Source organism: Anoplopoma fimbria, chromosome 20, assembly GCF_027596085.1.
Source record: "Anoplopoma fimbria isolate UVic2021 breed Golden Eagle Sablefish chromosome 20, Afim_UVic_2022, whole genome shotgun sequence".
Taxonomy (NCBI): domain Eukaryota; kingdom Metazoa; phylum Chordata; class Actinopteri; order Perciformes; family Anoplopomatidae; genus Anoplopoma; species Anoplopoma fimbria.
This window is the reverse complement of record NC_072468.1, coordinates 23219066-23235519: the sequence shown is the minus strand read 5'-3', so window position 1 is coordinate 23235519 and position 16454 is coordinate 23219066. Positions and strand designations below refer to the sequence as shown.

General features: G+C 39.0%; 3 protein-coding genes across 3 annotated transcripts; all 3 read right to left on the bottom strand.

Annotated features, from left to right (window-relative positions):
- Positions 1-419: 419 nt before the first annotated feature.
- LOC129110007 (vitelline membrane outer layer protein 1 homolog) lies at positions 420-4723 on the bottom strand. The gene is made up of 4 exons (XM_054622166.1): positions 4466-4723; positions 2879-2991; positions 1266-1572; positions 420-509 (listed from the first exon to the last, which is right to left on the bottom strand). The coding sequence occupies exons 1-4, from the start codon at positions 4673-4675 to the stop codon at positions 507-509; spliced, it is 633 nt and encodes a 210-aa protein (XP_054478141.1). The 5' UTR covers positions 4676-4723; the 3' UTR covers positions 420-506.
- Positions 4724-6388: 1665 nt separating this feature from the next.
- Positions 6389-9340, bottom strand: LOC129109360 (HLA class II histocompatibility antigen, DR beta 5 chain-like). Its single transcript, XM_054621397.1, has 5 exons — positions 9334-9340; positions 8865-9134; positions 8503-8603; positions 7942-8020; positions 6389-6504 (listed from the first exon to the last, which is right to left on the bottom strand). Exons 1-5 carry the CDS (start codon positions 9338-9340, stop codon positions 6389-6391), a joined length of 573 nt encoding a protein of 190 aa, XP_054477372.1.
- A 2004-nt stretch (positions 9341-11344) lies between these two features.
- Positions 11345-16025, bottom strand: LOC129109359 (H-2 class II histocompatibility antigen, A-U alpha chain-like). Its single transcript, XM_054621396.1, has 6 exons — positions 15974-16025; positions 15660-15736; positions 15405-15585; positions 12460-12744; positions 11581-11583; positions 11345-11475 (listed from the first exon to the last, which is right to left on the bottom strand). Exons 1-6 carry the CDS (start codon positions 16023-16025, stop codon positions 11345-11347), a joined length of 729 nt encoding a protein of 242 aa, XP_054477371.1.
- Positions 16026-16454: the final 429 nt, after the last annotated feature.

The following is a 16454-nucleotide window of genomic DNA, read 5'->3' as shown; positions in this document are numbered from 1 at the left end:
AATATGTAAATTAATTAATATCCACTCTCTTGTCATTTCTTAATTACCTAAGTTCCAGCAGGAATTCTGGGAAACGCACTGTGTCAGCGGCTCTGTTTTGTGCTCACGCTTATCATGGCTTTGCTGTGAGCTCATTGGTTCATTAGACAGGAAATGAAAACATGCTGCTCTCACGCTGATGAGAGGTGACGAGGGGACGACATGATGTAGAAAGAGGCTCTTCAGACGAGGGCTTGATTTGAAGCGGCGCTCCTTAATCTTTCTGTTTTCCTCGCTGAAAGTGACACTCAACTTTGTTTTGGAGAGCTGGATGTTCTGACAAATAACTCATCTCAGTCGTATTTGATTTCTTAAAAAGGAAGAAACTGACAAAATACACAACAAGACCTTCAAGTTCTAGAAAATCAGGACAGAGACTGCAGCCGTTCAAACGAGCATTTTATTATCTGCCAGCTTCGAGGACGATGGAGACGGACTGAATCATCTGATTGATGTTTTCCTGCCGATTACTGTCAACAAAAAAACAACAAAAACAAGTTCATAAAGAGCCATGAAATGCACTGTTTATACTAAATATACTACATTGGACGTTTGAATTGTTTCACATAGTCATCCTGCAAACATCTTATACCTTAAAATGTAAAAAAAAACACCTCAAGGATCATTTAGTAACCGTTAAGTATCCAGGGTAAACACACGTTTTTGCAAATAAATTTCCAAGACTTTAAGAAAATTTCCATTTTTTTTAAATTCTCTGAAACATCTGTGTTTACATGAAAAATAAGAATAAAAGGTTGGAGTCTGACTTACGCAAAGAACAACCTAACATCAAGTGGCTTAACTGTTAACTGTTAAACCAATACAGATTACATTATACATTTGATTTATGGGAAGCAGATTTCCATGATTTTTCCAAAACTTATTCTTCCCAAACGTCTCCAGGCCTGGGAATTGCTATTTTCAAATTCCATGACTTTGCCATATAAAAACCCTGAGAACCTTTAAACCAACATGGACAGGAAGTCTTAAAGTGCTCAGAATAAGAGATTTATCTGCTAAATTGTCTTGCAGTTACAGTTACTTTGGTGGCAGGACCTCCAACACTTTATGGCAACCCTGTCTGAAATAAAATAGTTCTCACTTTCTCAAATAAACCAAAAATAATTACACCCAGAAAACCTGCTCTGCATTGTGTGAATGTGTCATTAACCCCTCAACCACTTCTGGGCTTTGTTCTTTTTTCAATAAACGACCCTCAGTCTTACCTGCGGAGGCTTGGCACAGCAATGGAAGCGCACATCATTGAGGCTGGAGTCGTCCAGGGCGTACTGGTATTCTTCCACCTTGGTCTCGATGCCACAGATTCCTCCACCGACACACTCCTGGCTCCAGAAGCCGTACTCCCCCCAGCTGGTGCCGGGCCCCTCCAGCGTCGGGTTGCTGCTGCAGCGGAACTTGATGTTGTTGACGGCCGTGTCGTCTCCGAACAGACCCTGATGGGGCTCCACGTTGATCTGGAACGAGGTGAGGATGCCATTGGGGCAGTACTGGGGCTGGGACCAGTCACCGAAACTGGACAGGAGAGGAGGAAATACAAGAGAGTGGTGGTGGGGGGGGAGCAAAAGAAAACAAAAATCAGGATGAGCTCCAATGAGGGCTGGAAACACTGGAGGGAAGTCAGGACATTTCAACATCTGAATACTTCGTTTGCAATCCTGGCAGTGCTTTCATTTCCCCTCTGAACATGATGGGAAGCTGCCATTCTGAATCTTCCTGCTGCTCTACTTTATTTATCTAATTCTTATTTAACCTTTATAGAAAAGTCAGGTTAGTCCCACTGGGATCAAGGATCTCTCTCACAGGAGAGATCTGGACACAGCAACAACAACAGCTGCATATTTTAAAGACATCGAGAACCAACGATTCAGCAAAGTTGGCAGAGGAATCTCAAAGAGGCCAAAGGAAAGTATTTATATTGATATGTTCAATCCTGTCAGTTATTAGAATCACTCCGGCTGAATACTGTCTCTCTGAAAAAAAATGTTTTGTATCAAATGAAACTCAAAATTCTAGAGGATGCATAAATGTACACAGACCAATGTAAAATGTAGACAGTGTTTGCACTTGTAAATAAAACTGTTGTAAAGGAAATGCTACACTTTTATTGAACAGCCATAAAAACCAGTTTATTGTAGGTGTAGCACTTTCAATAAAGGCACCACTGTTTTGCAGTTGTAATTACCTGACCTCATAAATGGTTAATAAGAAATGTACTACTACTTAATACATTAATTGTGAGGCATTAAAAAAACAAGTTTGGGGTTTTTAGATACTGAAAAATTCATTTGACTGCTTAGTTGACCTTTTAAAGCATTTCATCAAATTTTACCTGAAAGTTTAAAAACTTAGATATTTTTTAAAAAGTCTTATCATATATTAATTATTATTATTATTATTATTATTATTATTATTATTATAATAATATTATGAATATGATTATTGTGAGTATTATGGTTATGATTACTATGAATATGATTACTATTGTTTTTATCATTATTACTATTTTTAGAGAAGAGGGCTACAGACAATCTGGACTGAAATTTGATGATAAAAAATGATCTGCATCAATGACTTATAACATTTATAACTCCTGACTTACTTGCTTAGTAAAGTGACAAACCCATGAGCATCTATTAATGGGTTCCTAATATTTACAATGGCATTATTACGAAAAGAATAAGGGTTTAAAAAAACATCAATTGGATTTATTAATGGCTTATAACTGATCTATAAAGCATTACCACTGCTTTCTTAACCATTGATAAACCCTTTATGAATGGTGCTTTATTAGAAGGAGGCCCCGTAGTGATCTACTCACTAGCCCGTGTGGGATTCAACAGAGTACAGGAAGCTTCGGTCCTCATCTTTGGCACAGATGAGGCGGATTCCATTGAGAGCTGTGTCGTCCCCCCCGTACTGGTTTGACTCCACCTGAGGAAACAGAGAACAGTTCCCAAACCAGCTTGTTATCTTGTTCTGGTAAAGCTGCTGCCAAATCTGGTGTGAAAGTTCCTGTATGATCGTGTTGTTTTTAATGTTTGTAGTCTTTGCAGAGGTTAGTATCTGAAACAAAGAGAGGCTTTTTGTCTCAGTTTATCTCAGTCCCTGAGACTTGTTCTGCCCACAGGTTTACAGGAGCATATATGTTCCTCCTTTAAGAAACATAAAACATGCTTTCTTAGCACTATATTCACATGCCTGTCTGTATTTTGATTGCTGTGATTGTTCTCCCTCTCCTATATGGGATCGAAATGATCTTTTCCTAACACAACTTCAATATAAGTATCTTTTGTACAAATGGCCTCTCTGTGTTTCCCTGTTGGTGCTGTTGTTGAGAGAATGAAGATAAAGATCACTAACTTAGACTGCTTGAGCCTTGTAAGCTTTGTCTGAGCTTAGGATGCATTTGTGCACAGAACAAATACTGGGAATTGAAACCAGCATCTCTTACACTGAAATCTTGAGAGTTAAAGATAAGAGGAACAATTACAGCAACCAAAAAGAATGCTAATGTGACTACGTGCATGAGACTTTAAGAAAAAATATGAATCTGACTTCAAGCTTCTTCAGAAGGACAAACATGTCGGCTTGCAAATTTATGTCTACATTTTCAAATCTGAACTAAACGAAGAAGGTAAAAGCCGCCATACTGTGATGTATTTATTACAACATCAGCAAACAGATCGCATCCTCTGAATCTTCTGTTTCCGAGAGAGAACAGAATATCCACATTTAAGCCAGTGAGGGAATTCACAAAAGACAAATGTATATATACAAAAATAAAACCTCAATTCAATATTAAAGGTCAAATGAAGGAAGGGAAATTCTAATCTTACACGTCACTTTAAAAAAGATATACATTTCCAATATCATATTTTAACAAGTGCCATTATTTCAGCCTCTGATTCCTGTATGTTTATGTCTGTTGTTGTGTTTTGGTATGATTTTCCCCGTTTGAACTCGCATATGAAACTTTTTATTTGCTGCCCATCTTGACCAGGACTCCCAGAAGAGATGTTTTATCTCAATGGGACCTTTTTTGGTTAAATAAAGGATAGATCAAATAAGAAATTAGAAAAAGATGAGGCAAAAGTTACAAAATAGAAAACAAATTGTATATAAACAAGACATTATATGTATGTGAATAGAAAACTATGATCTACATTAATTATTACATAATGGTAGAAGATATTCAGCGGGTTGATTGTCCTGATTTATGACCCCTGTCTGTCCTCGAATGCTGGTCAGGTGAGTGTTTACAAGCAGAAACAAATGCATTGAAGTTATGAAAGTTGCACTTTTCCTTTTCTTTTTTTTACATATATATTTGCCTGTTGAGTGCATTTCCCTCGTTTGTTCTTTGAAATACAATTTGTGTAATACATGTCACAGTCAGTGTCTTTACCCTGATGCTGAAGCCGACAGCAAAGAACGTGTCAGGACACATCTCGGGCCAGGTCCAGTTCCCAAACTGCTCTCCGTTGCTCACAGTGAGCAGAGATCTGTACTGTCGGCTGCTGAAGGCCGCACCTGCTCGCTGCATAAACACTTTCTCCTCACATAACCCGCCGGAGAGCACGGCCAGCACGGCCACAGCAGTGAAGAGATTTGCCATGTTGACGGTGTTTCACTCTGAAATGCCAGCTAACAAGCACCGAGGGTTCAGGTTTAAGGCTCTTATAGCCGCCACATCAATTCAGAAATAGACCACTGGTATCAGGTTGAATCATTCACAGAGTGGCGTGGGATTTAACAGCTGGTGTTGGAGAAAGAAGATTTTTTTTCTCACCAAAGTTCAGAAACACACGTCTCTCTAATTCGAGTAACAGCGCACTCATCTTTTTGCGTCACGACATGCAGTGAATCTAATAGAAGGTAACATTTCTACATCACAAAAAATGTAACGCACAAATGTAATCCACAGGATGAAATTCAGCAGCAACAGAACATTTCACACATTTGTACACACATAAGTGACAGTAACAAATGAGCAGAAAATTTATTTTTGTCCTGCTGTGACATAGAGTCAGACATCACACTTTATCACTCTGGAATGAGAAAGGCAATTTATACTAAAATTAAGGTAAACAGCCTAATGCTCTGATTATGGTGTGATTGATAAAGCTATCACTGGATCCATACATCTTCTCACACACTGATATCTGTACACATGAACATGAAAATAATACAAATTCTCTGACAATATTTACAAATGTATTAGCAAGGATGGTAGGCTGACAAAACACAACATTTCAGTGTAAGTTTTAGTGTTTTCTAGTATAACTGTACATGCCACTTTCAAGGTATTCTCAATACATCAACATATAAACAGGGTGATAGCTGCCACTCAGTTCATGTCCTCATGATGTCCTGAGGTTCAGGGCAGCAGTATCACCTTTTTAGGTTGATATGGTGAACTTGTTAGCAAACAGCAATTGTTTACACAGCCAGTAGATCCAGAAATGGTCTCTGTACAGTTTGGAGTTGACATCACAACTATTCAGAAATCATCACGGCTCATTAAAAGACACTGTTTCTGAATACTGTCTGTGTTTTAATCTCCATAGATTGAGCGTTTTGATACTTTTACACTTTTCACATGCTTTATAATAAAAAAAAAATACATGAATATCTCACTTTTTGCAATGTGGTGCCTTTAAATAGCTGTTCTGTTGAGTTAAAGTTGAGTTTTCAATTAAACATTTCATTTTTTTATGTATTTTATGAGATTAATAGAATACTGTTTAGTGTTATAGACATATAGAACATATAGAACATACACATGAGTCTTATTCCAAGGTGAGACAGTTATTGTAAGTGACAGGTGGGACACCTTTATCCTACAAAATGATCATTACTCAACGTTGGGACAATTTATGGCACTTTTCTTTGAAGGATAACATGTCAGTTGAGTCCTTGGTTGACAAAAAAATGATTAAGGAGGACTCTTCTATTTCAGAAGGGGAAGTTCCTTAATAAACTAACAGCATTTCATCTTCCCACAATGCTGTTTTTCTCCTTCAACTGTAGGTCATGCTTATTGGGAGGGACTATTTTCTGTTTTGAGGGCAATGTTTTATATTTTTATAAAAAACAGTCCTCAGCAGAGCTTTATTACGTCTTATTCTGTTAGAAAATCAGTAATTATCAAAGGGATGACTTGGAGATATTTGTCCTTGTCTTCGTAATGGGCTGAAGTCAAACCTGGAACATGAAAAGAAAGTGTTATAAAACCTGAAGACCTTTTTTTATTTAATGGCTTCACTGCGCTGGATTCCATACAGGAAAAAAAAGAGAACGATTTCATAATCCGGACACCGACGTTAGCTCACCTCTGTTTCCACCAGTAGTAAGCTGCTCCACCAGCCGCCGCAGTGAAGCCGATGAAGAAGAACATGATCCCCAAAGTCTTCTTCAGGTGTTTAGCATCCAGTGAAGAGGTGTCTAAGGGAGAGATATAATGACAGTGAATCTGCTCAAAGATCCTTAAGTAGTTTAGCGTACCGAGTTGTTATCCGATACCTTTCTAGGCCAGGGGTCAAATGTTGAAAGGTGACATGAAATCAATTATACTTCGGAGGAAAAAATCCACATTTGCTCTAATTGGTCTAAAATCCTGACATACTTTGGGGAAGTATCAGTCAGTACAACTTTAACATTTTTAGATCATATGATAAATCAAACTGTTATCAAAAATCAAAAACAGGATTTTTGAACATTATGTTTATTAAATGGGTTTATAAAAAAAAAGTTCTAACACTGCATATCTGTGCGCATATCTTTGATATTCAACTTGTTGTGAATTCCATTATCTATCAATCATCTGTAACTGTTTTTCTTATTCAGGGTTGCTGGGGGGCATAAGCCGATCCCAGCTCACACTGGGCGAAAGCATGGTTCAACCTGGACAGGTCAGCAGACACATAGAGACAGACAGCCATTAAGTCTCACATTCAAACCTACTGGCAACATGGGGGAGGGTGGGATGTAAGGTTAAAGAGGTCAAACAACACAGGACCTTCACCAAGGAGACGGCTGATTGTGTCTGTTGTAAAATCAAAGCCAACGATCTTATTTTACTGTAGTTTTGTTATGTAACAAAGTTTGAAGTTTAATTAAAAAATAAACTGCATGGATGCAGTTTATTTCCAAAAAGACACTATGCATGTAACGAGTGAAAAAATGTCGTCCCTGACACGTCCAAAACTGAGTCATTGTTTGAAGCGTAGGGCCACTGACCAAGCATAACTACAGAAGTTCGGAGTGAGAAATTGTTGGCTGGGAACCAACTTTTCTGATTCCGAATCAATATTTATTTGGTCTAAAGGCTCTGAACTGTTAAAAGTTACGTGTTGAACAGAACCCGTTCCATGTTGGTGGAAAAGGAGTAAGAGAGACTTCCCGACACAGCACCAACTCCCCATCACATCCATTATGCTGTGTTCATGTCATGTCAGTGTTATTGTAATTATGAGTCTCCAACTTGTAAATATCAATAACGTCTGACAGATCCAATTTAAGGGCCTAATAATATGGTAGCGCCTGAAAACCATGCAAACGTGCATGACTAATATCAGCCAAAGTCTGTCGTTCAATATAACTAAACTCTAATTTAATTGATATATTGTAATTTTGTAATTTGTTAACATAGGAATCCTTCCCATCTCTAATTTATCAAGACATGAACGTGGCATTATCTTCAGATTGTTCCAGGAGCTTTAACTAGTGCAGTTTTAATCTTTCACCTCTTGGCTCTTCTCCCCCAGCGGAATCCGGCTGTATTGTTTGAAATGAAACTAGATTCTCTAAATATTTGTATTCAGTTCCAATTGATCTATCCATGTAGGATCTAAATATCATCACTGCTTTGTGTTTTCTTACCCCAGTCCACCTCCAGGCTCTTCCTCTGGCTGCTGTGGTCCACCCTGCAGCTCACCCTCTCCCCTCTCCTGGGTGTGAGCTCCAGGTAAGAGTGAAGGGTGAAGAGTGAAGGACAATCCCTCTCACCCTCTCCATGAGGAACTGTGGCAGCTGGGCAGCTCTTTCAGCCATCGGCTGATTCTACCAAAGAGCAGGACGGAGCGCTTCAGACGCTCATTTGTGCCCACTGCCATCAGACTGTACAACAACAGCGGAGACCACAGTCTGTCATCATGCTGACCAGCCCCCCCCCCACCCCCCATGTGGATATACTGTACATTTTTTATTTGTATTCTTATTTTTTATTTTATTTTATTCTATTTTTATTTTTAATTTATTGTATAATATGTGTATTTATTATCTGTTTCTGTGTAGTTGAGCTGCTGCAACACTTGAATTTCCCCATGGGGATCAATAAAGGAATATAATAATAATAAGCTGGAAGCTCCAGTCCCCGTTGGCTAGGACGTCTGTGGACGACACGTCTGTGCTGACCTCCACCCCGTCTCTCAACCAGCTCACCCTCACTTCCTGTGGGAAAAACCCCACAACGCTACACTCCAGCATGGACCGCTTCCCGTAGTCGATTGGCTTGGCTGGATGGACCTTGATGACCGGAGGCACTGGAGTGTAAAAATGATTAGAGAGAAAGATTAGCTGTATGACCTGCTGGATGTGGAGGCTGCTTCAAGGCACAGTGCAGGAGAGTGATGCCGGGGCTAAACTGTTTTCTTCAAGCCATTTAATTAAAGAATGGGGAGAGAACAATTGTTTCCTTTTTCCAATGAAGGAAATTAAGCCAAATGAAATGGCACTGTGAGGCCTGTAATATCCTGTTTCAAAATCTCCTCCAAAGAAAAAGTGGAAATCACAGAAACACATACCGAGCCTGTCCAGCGTGCTCCTTCTGAATAATCTGGCGTTGTATCTGCAGAGAGTCTCCACTTGTCTCTTTCTCTCTTCCATTTTCCAGCCCTGGTGGTTATAATGGTCCGCGTTCTTCATGCCGCTTTCTCCAAAGCCAACGTACTTCCCGACCCGAGAGTCATAGAGGGTGATGATCTTTTGGTTAAATAGGTTTTTCACAAAGAAGACCACGTCCGTGATGTCGTCACCATACTCACAATCATATATCATCTGATATACATAGCCACCTAACAGACAAGAAAAGCAGTTAGTACAGACACATTGGCTGCACATTTGCTGAACAAAAGTCCTTTTGTGCTATTTCAAACACAAATGATTTTGCAGACAAATTAAACAAGCTGACAACTCAAATATATACTTGATTGCAACTTTCATGTCTCTATTTTTCTCTTCAAGATGAGTTACAACCACATTGCTGATCCTGACTTGTCATGCTGCCCTGTCATCAGGTCTAAAACCTCAAAATTTGTCCAACACTTAAGTTGATGACCAAATACCTGCAAAACTAATGACATTCCCATGAGCCTCAGCTATGCATTGTGTTTAGCGTTGATTTAACAAAAAGCATGCTAATATGCTAAGCTAAGTTTATGAACAAGGTAAACATAAGACCTGCTTAGTTGAGTTGCTTTGGTGTCTGTAGACTTTTAGTCTTGTTTTCTAGGTTGCAAGTCAACATTGTTTGTATCTGCACTTATATCAAAGTACATCATTATGTCACTGAAGTTTTAACCATGACAGTAAACTTTCTCTATTGTTATTTTATCAACCTTTTGTAGCACTCATTTAACATTTAATTACAAATAATATAATAATATACGTGAATACAAGATGAAATGAAACAGGAAGAAACCTACCTGCTGGTGAATTGCAGAGTAGAACGACACAAACTGTGAGTCCGTACAGAAAATAAAGTCCCATCATGTGTTAAACACTGAAAAACGACGCCATAAAGTTCATCACATGCTGCATGCAAAAGCCTTCAGACTCAAACATTCTCTTAGAACCTCTCAAGCTCAATAACTAAACTACATCCTGATGAGAATGAATGACGCAAATGCTCATCAAAGTGCCCAGCTGAGATGAACAGGTCTTTCTAGTTTTGTCACAGTCGAATAATTTATTGGCGATCATTCTCAGGACCATAATAACATGTAAAAAAGTCTAGTTTGACTTCCTAAGCACTGCCATGTCTATTATTGGGGAACTAAGCAATTCCACTCTAAGGTATGAACTGCTTCTTCACAACTGAATATATACTTTTTATTGCAAAATCAAAGCTATTATTTATAGTATTTTTTTGGTGTTTGACGTCTCAAATTAATTCTTCAGAAGCTTCACTCACTTTCACATTACAAATTTGGCAGCTATGTTATCAATCACTGTGATTGGAGCATCGCCACCCTGTGTCCGTTTTAACACACAAGACATGGCAAACATTATTGAGTGATTATTCGTGTCGGGCAGTCACTGCAGGAGGAGCAGTCTGCCCACCAGCAGCAGTCTGCGGTGATAATTGGTGGTGACTTTGTGAGCGTGCCAGGCTGCTGTGATGAAGGGTTAATAAACACACGAACACGACTGTGAGGACATTGTTCTCTTTCATTTCAGTGTGGTTTGCATGTAGTTTGACATGCGGTACATTAAACTGGAACAGACACTTTTTCAACTTCCCCCTTCATGTGCTTTATTTGTACATGACAAACATAATAAGCAACAGTCATGATACTAGGGTACAATGCGGGAAACACTTGGGTAGAGCTTCCGCAATTTCTTATATATTATTAGAAATAGAAATACATTCTACTGTAAATAAAAGACAATCTGTCCAATTCATTCATGTTTTTTTCAAATTTAGTTATGGCAATTTGAGCCTAAACTAGGGATTATTCTTTTCCTTAAAGGAATAGTTTGACATTTTGCGAAATGTGAGACTTTGAGTTTGATGACAATTAAAGATACCACTGTTTAACAAAACAAAAACTAAATTACTGAAACAAAACAAAAACTAAAAACAGCCATTCGCCTTTTTATGGGGGGTTATGTGCCGGGATATATCTTTCCAATTAATGAGTTTAAGAGGTGCTAGTAGGTGGATTTTGTCAATGCTGGACAGAGGAAGTCTACCTGTTTCCAGTCAAAGCCAAGTTTAGTTTTAGTTTGTGTTTAGCTAAACTAAGCTAAGCTAAGCTAACCATCTCCTGATAGTAGCTTTTTATTTAGAGTACAGATGCGAGAGTGCCAAAATGTCAAACTGCTGCAGGTTCAGAGTCATTGTTGATGCAGAAATAGACAAAGACAACATATAATATTGTAGAGTAAACTATGGTGGAAACAAAAGGAAATTTCACTCCATCTCAGTCCCAGGAGGAAAAAACACAAGGGAGAAAAGATCACACGTCTGACATCGACATCCAGGTGTTTGTCTTGATGCGTTTCACGTCTGGCAGGACTTGTTGGTTTTCATGATGAACCAGAGCCCTGTGACAACTCCAATCAGCCCCAAGATCACACCACCAACACACACCGCCGTCTCTACGACCTGCTGCTCTGTGTGTAGTTCAACCACTGTGGAAAACACACACGGATAGAAAGCATGAGAGTTTTACTGAGGGGAGTTTTTGCATCCTGTCAAATATCACTTGCTGATATTTGACTCCTAACAAAAGTTACCATCTATTATCTGAAGCCCTACTTTCTACTAAAGATGCAAAATAATAATGACAACGAATAAATGTAATTCATCTGACTTATGAATTCCTTATTCGATGGAGGGGTGGATGGATGAATTGATAATTGGACGGATAAATGGATAGACGAAAATATGTATAGATAAATAGACGGACGGACAGGTTGATGGATGGATGGATGGATGGACGGGAAGACGGAAGGGCGGAAGGATGGATGCATGGATGGATTGATGGACAAAATAATCGATGGATGGATGGATGGATGTAATGACAGACGGAAGGATGGATGGATGGATGGATGAATGGATGGACGGACAGACGGATGGATGAATGGATGGATGAATGGATGGATGAATGGATGGATGAATGGACGGACAGACAGGCGGATGGATGGATGGATGGATTGATGGACAAATTGACGGATGGATAGATGGACAGACGGACAGATGGACAGATGGATAGATGGACAGACGGACAGATGGACAGATGGATTGACGGATTAATGGATGGATGGATGGATGGATGGATGGATGGATGGATGGATGGATAAATGGATAAAGGTATGGATAAACGGACGGACAGATGTATGGACGGCTGGATGGATGCCATTCCTAGAGCCATGGTGCTAGCATGGCTAAAAATGTGTTTTTTCTTTTTTGAAATTTTCACTTTTTCTACATTTGACTTGACATAGTTTGTGCTCATCTAAAAGTATCAATACATACCTGCATCTCTATAATATATCAGCCAATACAGACCATATCAGTAGCTGCATGCTCATGGAACTGAATGTTTATTGAATATCAGTCACCGCCTCTGTTACTTTTACACCCTCTGACTCATCACCATACGACTGACCTACCCCAGAACTTGGTGAGAGGCCCCTGCAGGCTTACGTGGCCCACGCTGCAGGAGTAGATGTCGCTCTCCTGCGGCGTGAAGTCCAGGTAGGACGAGATGCGGAAGCTGAAGTCGCTGTTGGAGTAGTACTGAGTCTGGCTGACCTCTCTGGGGTCCACCGGCCGCCCGTTCCTGGTCCACGTGAAGTTGACTGTGGGCGGATGGAAGTCGTTCACGAAGCAGATTAGTGTGTTGGGGATCTCCAGTTCCATCTCCTGCTTGGGGTAGATCATGGCGGTGGGACTGGCTGTAGGGTTGATGTTTGACAGAGGAAGATAAAGTAAAGCAACATGGCAAAAAACGCCTCCAGTCAAAACACTTATTTATGGTTATTGTTTATGCACAGGGGCAGAAAGTGTTGCCACAGTATGGAAGCATGGTATTGTTTTAAATAACAATTTTATGCTTGTGTATTTAGATTTCCCTTAACTGGAACTAAGTGGCACCGAAAACTGTGTCTACACCTTTCCCAGTTAGTTTAATAAGAGTTAGTTTTAGTTTTGAACATACAACGAAGCAAACACAGTGTTTCCTTCTGCTTTAAACCTTCAATTACCGGTTTATTTTTGGCCACTTGGGGGCAGCAAAAACAGGTTGCAAAGACAACCTTGACATATCACCACATTACATTATTTTTTAAGTTGATATGGCAAACTTGTAGGCAAACAGTTGCTTGTTTATACATCCAGCAGTTACGGGGAAACATTATCATTCATTTGGAGTTATGTTTTCTGGCTACCTTGCAATTAATCACTCACTTTTAGCTCAGTTTTGGATTTCCACAAACTCTTTTAAGCTGCTAAACTCTCCATTATATCTTTGCTAGACTTTACCTGTCTGCTGTTTGGTGCTAAGCCAGTAGTGTACAGCTGTTTTATAAAAAAAATGAAGCTATGAGAGTAATGACAGTGAACCAAAACAGTAAAGTTATGGACCAGACAGCTAAGCAATGAGCTGAAACTGTAAAGCTCCGTAAAGTCGAGGGGAGCTGCACATTAAGGTGATAAATTGCTGTAAATCCATTACAATAGAGCGACACTTTTCACATTGTTTTCACATTGTCATATTCTTGTTGTAAAAATGTTGATTGGCTGCTTTAAAGTCATTGAAAAATCTTAAATTGCACTGGAAGATTCCAGCCTTGATAATGGTTCAAATGTCAAATTATTGGCCGTGGATTCGATCATCCCAAAGCAAAAACAAACAAAGTCTTAAATGAAATAAAATCAAAGATATAAAGGAATAAACGCAGCAGCATTTCCAGATAAATGTGTGTAATTAGGTAAATTGTCATAGATACACACAGCAGTGTCATGGAACGCTAGTTAATGGAGACACTCCCCAGTGCAGAGCTACACAATAAACAGTGACAGGCGCTTTAACCTGCTCTGACAATACGAGCCTGATTAAACACCCAGAGAGGTTAATTGCACCTCGCAGAGATCGTCCCCGCTGGTTCCCTGGTTCTCCTCTTAAGAATACACACCAGAGCACTCGTCTCATTAACTTGTGTTCAACAACACAGCTCACTGTCGCTCCCATTACAGCGGTTTCACTGGCTTTTGTTCTTGTGATTATATAATCGCTATAATCTAGTTTTTTTGAAAGACAAAACCCAGCAGCGTGACTATTAACTGGCTGCCTTTTTTTTTTACTGATGTTTGTTGTGTTTTTGGTATTTAACAGCTTTTATTTGCAGCTTCAGAGGTGCAGACGGAGATCATCTGACCATTCCTCAGTCACAGTTTCAGATTAAAGGAAGTGGTGGAAAGCAAATAGGGAAATTTACTCAAGTACTGGATTTTTTTTTTTCTCGGATTTTTATTTTATGTTAAAGTGAACTTTTGTAATTTTGACTCTAGTACATTTAGTTTGAAGCTGCAGTTACTAGTTATTTTATAGGTAAAAGAAAAACTTAAATAATAATAATAAATAAATAATAAAATTCAATACATTGTCAAAGATTAAACCAGTTGTTCCCAAACTTTTGGGCTCTCTCACAAGAAAAAGCTAAGTTGGAGCCCCTTCATATAATTCAGATGTCGTCAGCTGTTAGCAGTTTCACCAAAGAGACATTTATTTTCTGAACACATCACATGGTTTCGTTTAAATCAAACTATCTTTGCTCTAAACAGGCCAAATTATGCAATATTTTCTCAAACAAAAACCAGACATATAAAATATGAAATGTTGTACCAGAAAATTGTTTCATCTTTCTTTCCTCTCCCGTTAATCATCTCATGGCCCCTCAGATTTATCTGGCGGCCCTTAGGAAGGGGCCCGACCCTCCATTGGGATCCACTTCACTAAACAATCTGTGCGATACCAAAATTATTCTATATTTTAGTTATTGTGGATTTTTTATGTTTTTTTTACTTATTTAATATTCTTTACTGTGTTATTACCTATTTACTTATTCATAATACTTGTTTTGATCTTGTTTTTACTATGTCTCTTGTTTGCACTATTCTCTCTGCTGCTGTAATCCTGCCAATTCCCCGCTGTGGGACTAATAAAGGATTATCTTATCTTATCTTATCTTATCTTATCTTATCTTACTAAACTGTATATTATAAAGTAGTTAAAACTAGTTCCACTTCAACCTGTTCAATTCTGCTTACACATCGACATTTCACTGTTAATCTCATCTTGCTGATACATGATAGTATATCAGTGACATTATTATGAAGAAAGAGCATTTTGACTTTTGATACTTTTGCGTTTTATAATAAGTAGGATAATGCAGGACTTTTATTTGAAAAGCAGTATTCTTACATTGTTGTATGAGTACTTTTACTTTACTGAATGATCTTAGTACTTCTTTTCCACCACCGACTAAAGGTGACTGTTACTTAGGCTCTAACATCTTTATAAGAACTCATTCATTCAGTGTTTTAACTACCTCACCTATGACCTCTTCAGGATAGTGTTCTCCCTTTATGGATCGTGGGATGTTGTACATGCAGGTACCCAGGGACACGTATGCGTCTGATACCAGTCCAGGATCAGGGACCCACTGCTCTGCAAACTCCGGCAGACGCTCAACTATCTCAAAGGTGACGGGGTCAGCGTGGAGGAGCTGATCGCCGTCATACTCATTACATTACATTACATTACAGTCATTTAGCAGACGCTTTTATCCAAAGCGACTTACAGGAAGATATCATACTTGATATCATACTGTCCGTCGCCCGTCACATTCCTTTGACAGAAGGTCAGAAAGCGGAGCAAGTGTTTACCTGCAGTTTGAGAGAGAAGATTCAGAACATGTGACTTGATGTGATAGTGTCAAGTTGTTGTTTTGGAGCAAAGCTGGTGTCTATAGAGAAGAAAATAGTGAGATTTTATAAAGCAGAGGCTGATCAAAATGAAATAGTACTTCTTTAATAGCCAAAGCTTTCTCATCATAACATACTGCATCCTTAATGTAGTGATAAACTTCAACAGAAAACAAAATTACTTTTACACAAACTTACCTTGAGTTATTTGTGGAAGACAAATAAGCAGCACTGGGATCAGATTCACCATGTTTCATGTTTCAGTTCCTCCAAACACCAAAGTGAGCCAGTTTCACGGCCTGCAGCTTGTTCCCTCCCAAACATTAAACTGTCACTCACATGCTGAGATGATTTCCTGACAACACACACATACCAATCACTCAGTCACAGCAATGTTTCCACCTTGACAACAGTGGAGGGATATCTAACTTTGATATTTGACATGAGTGACTGCTGCCACCTAGTGGAGGAAAAGCATAGTCACAATATGTGAATCCATCTGGAGAGTGGGGCTCATCATTTTTACATAAAGTATATTACAGCGATTATTGTGTTTTTTTTAAAGCCCTGTTAATTGTAGGTCTTATCATACTTCAGCATATTGCTCTGTAACATTTATTTGCATAGCAGTCGAGTTGTTTAAAATAACTTTTTTCCCCGAAATCAGTTATGCTCAGTG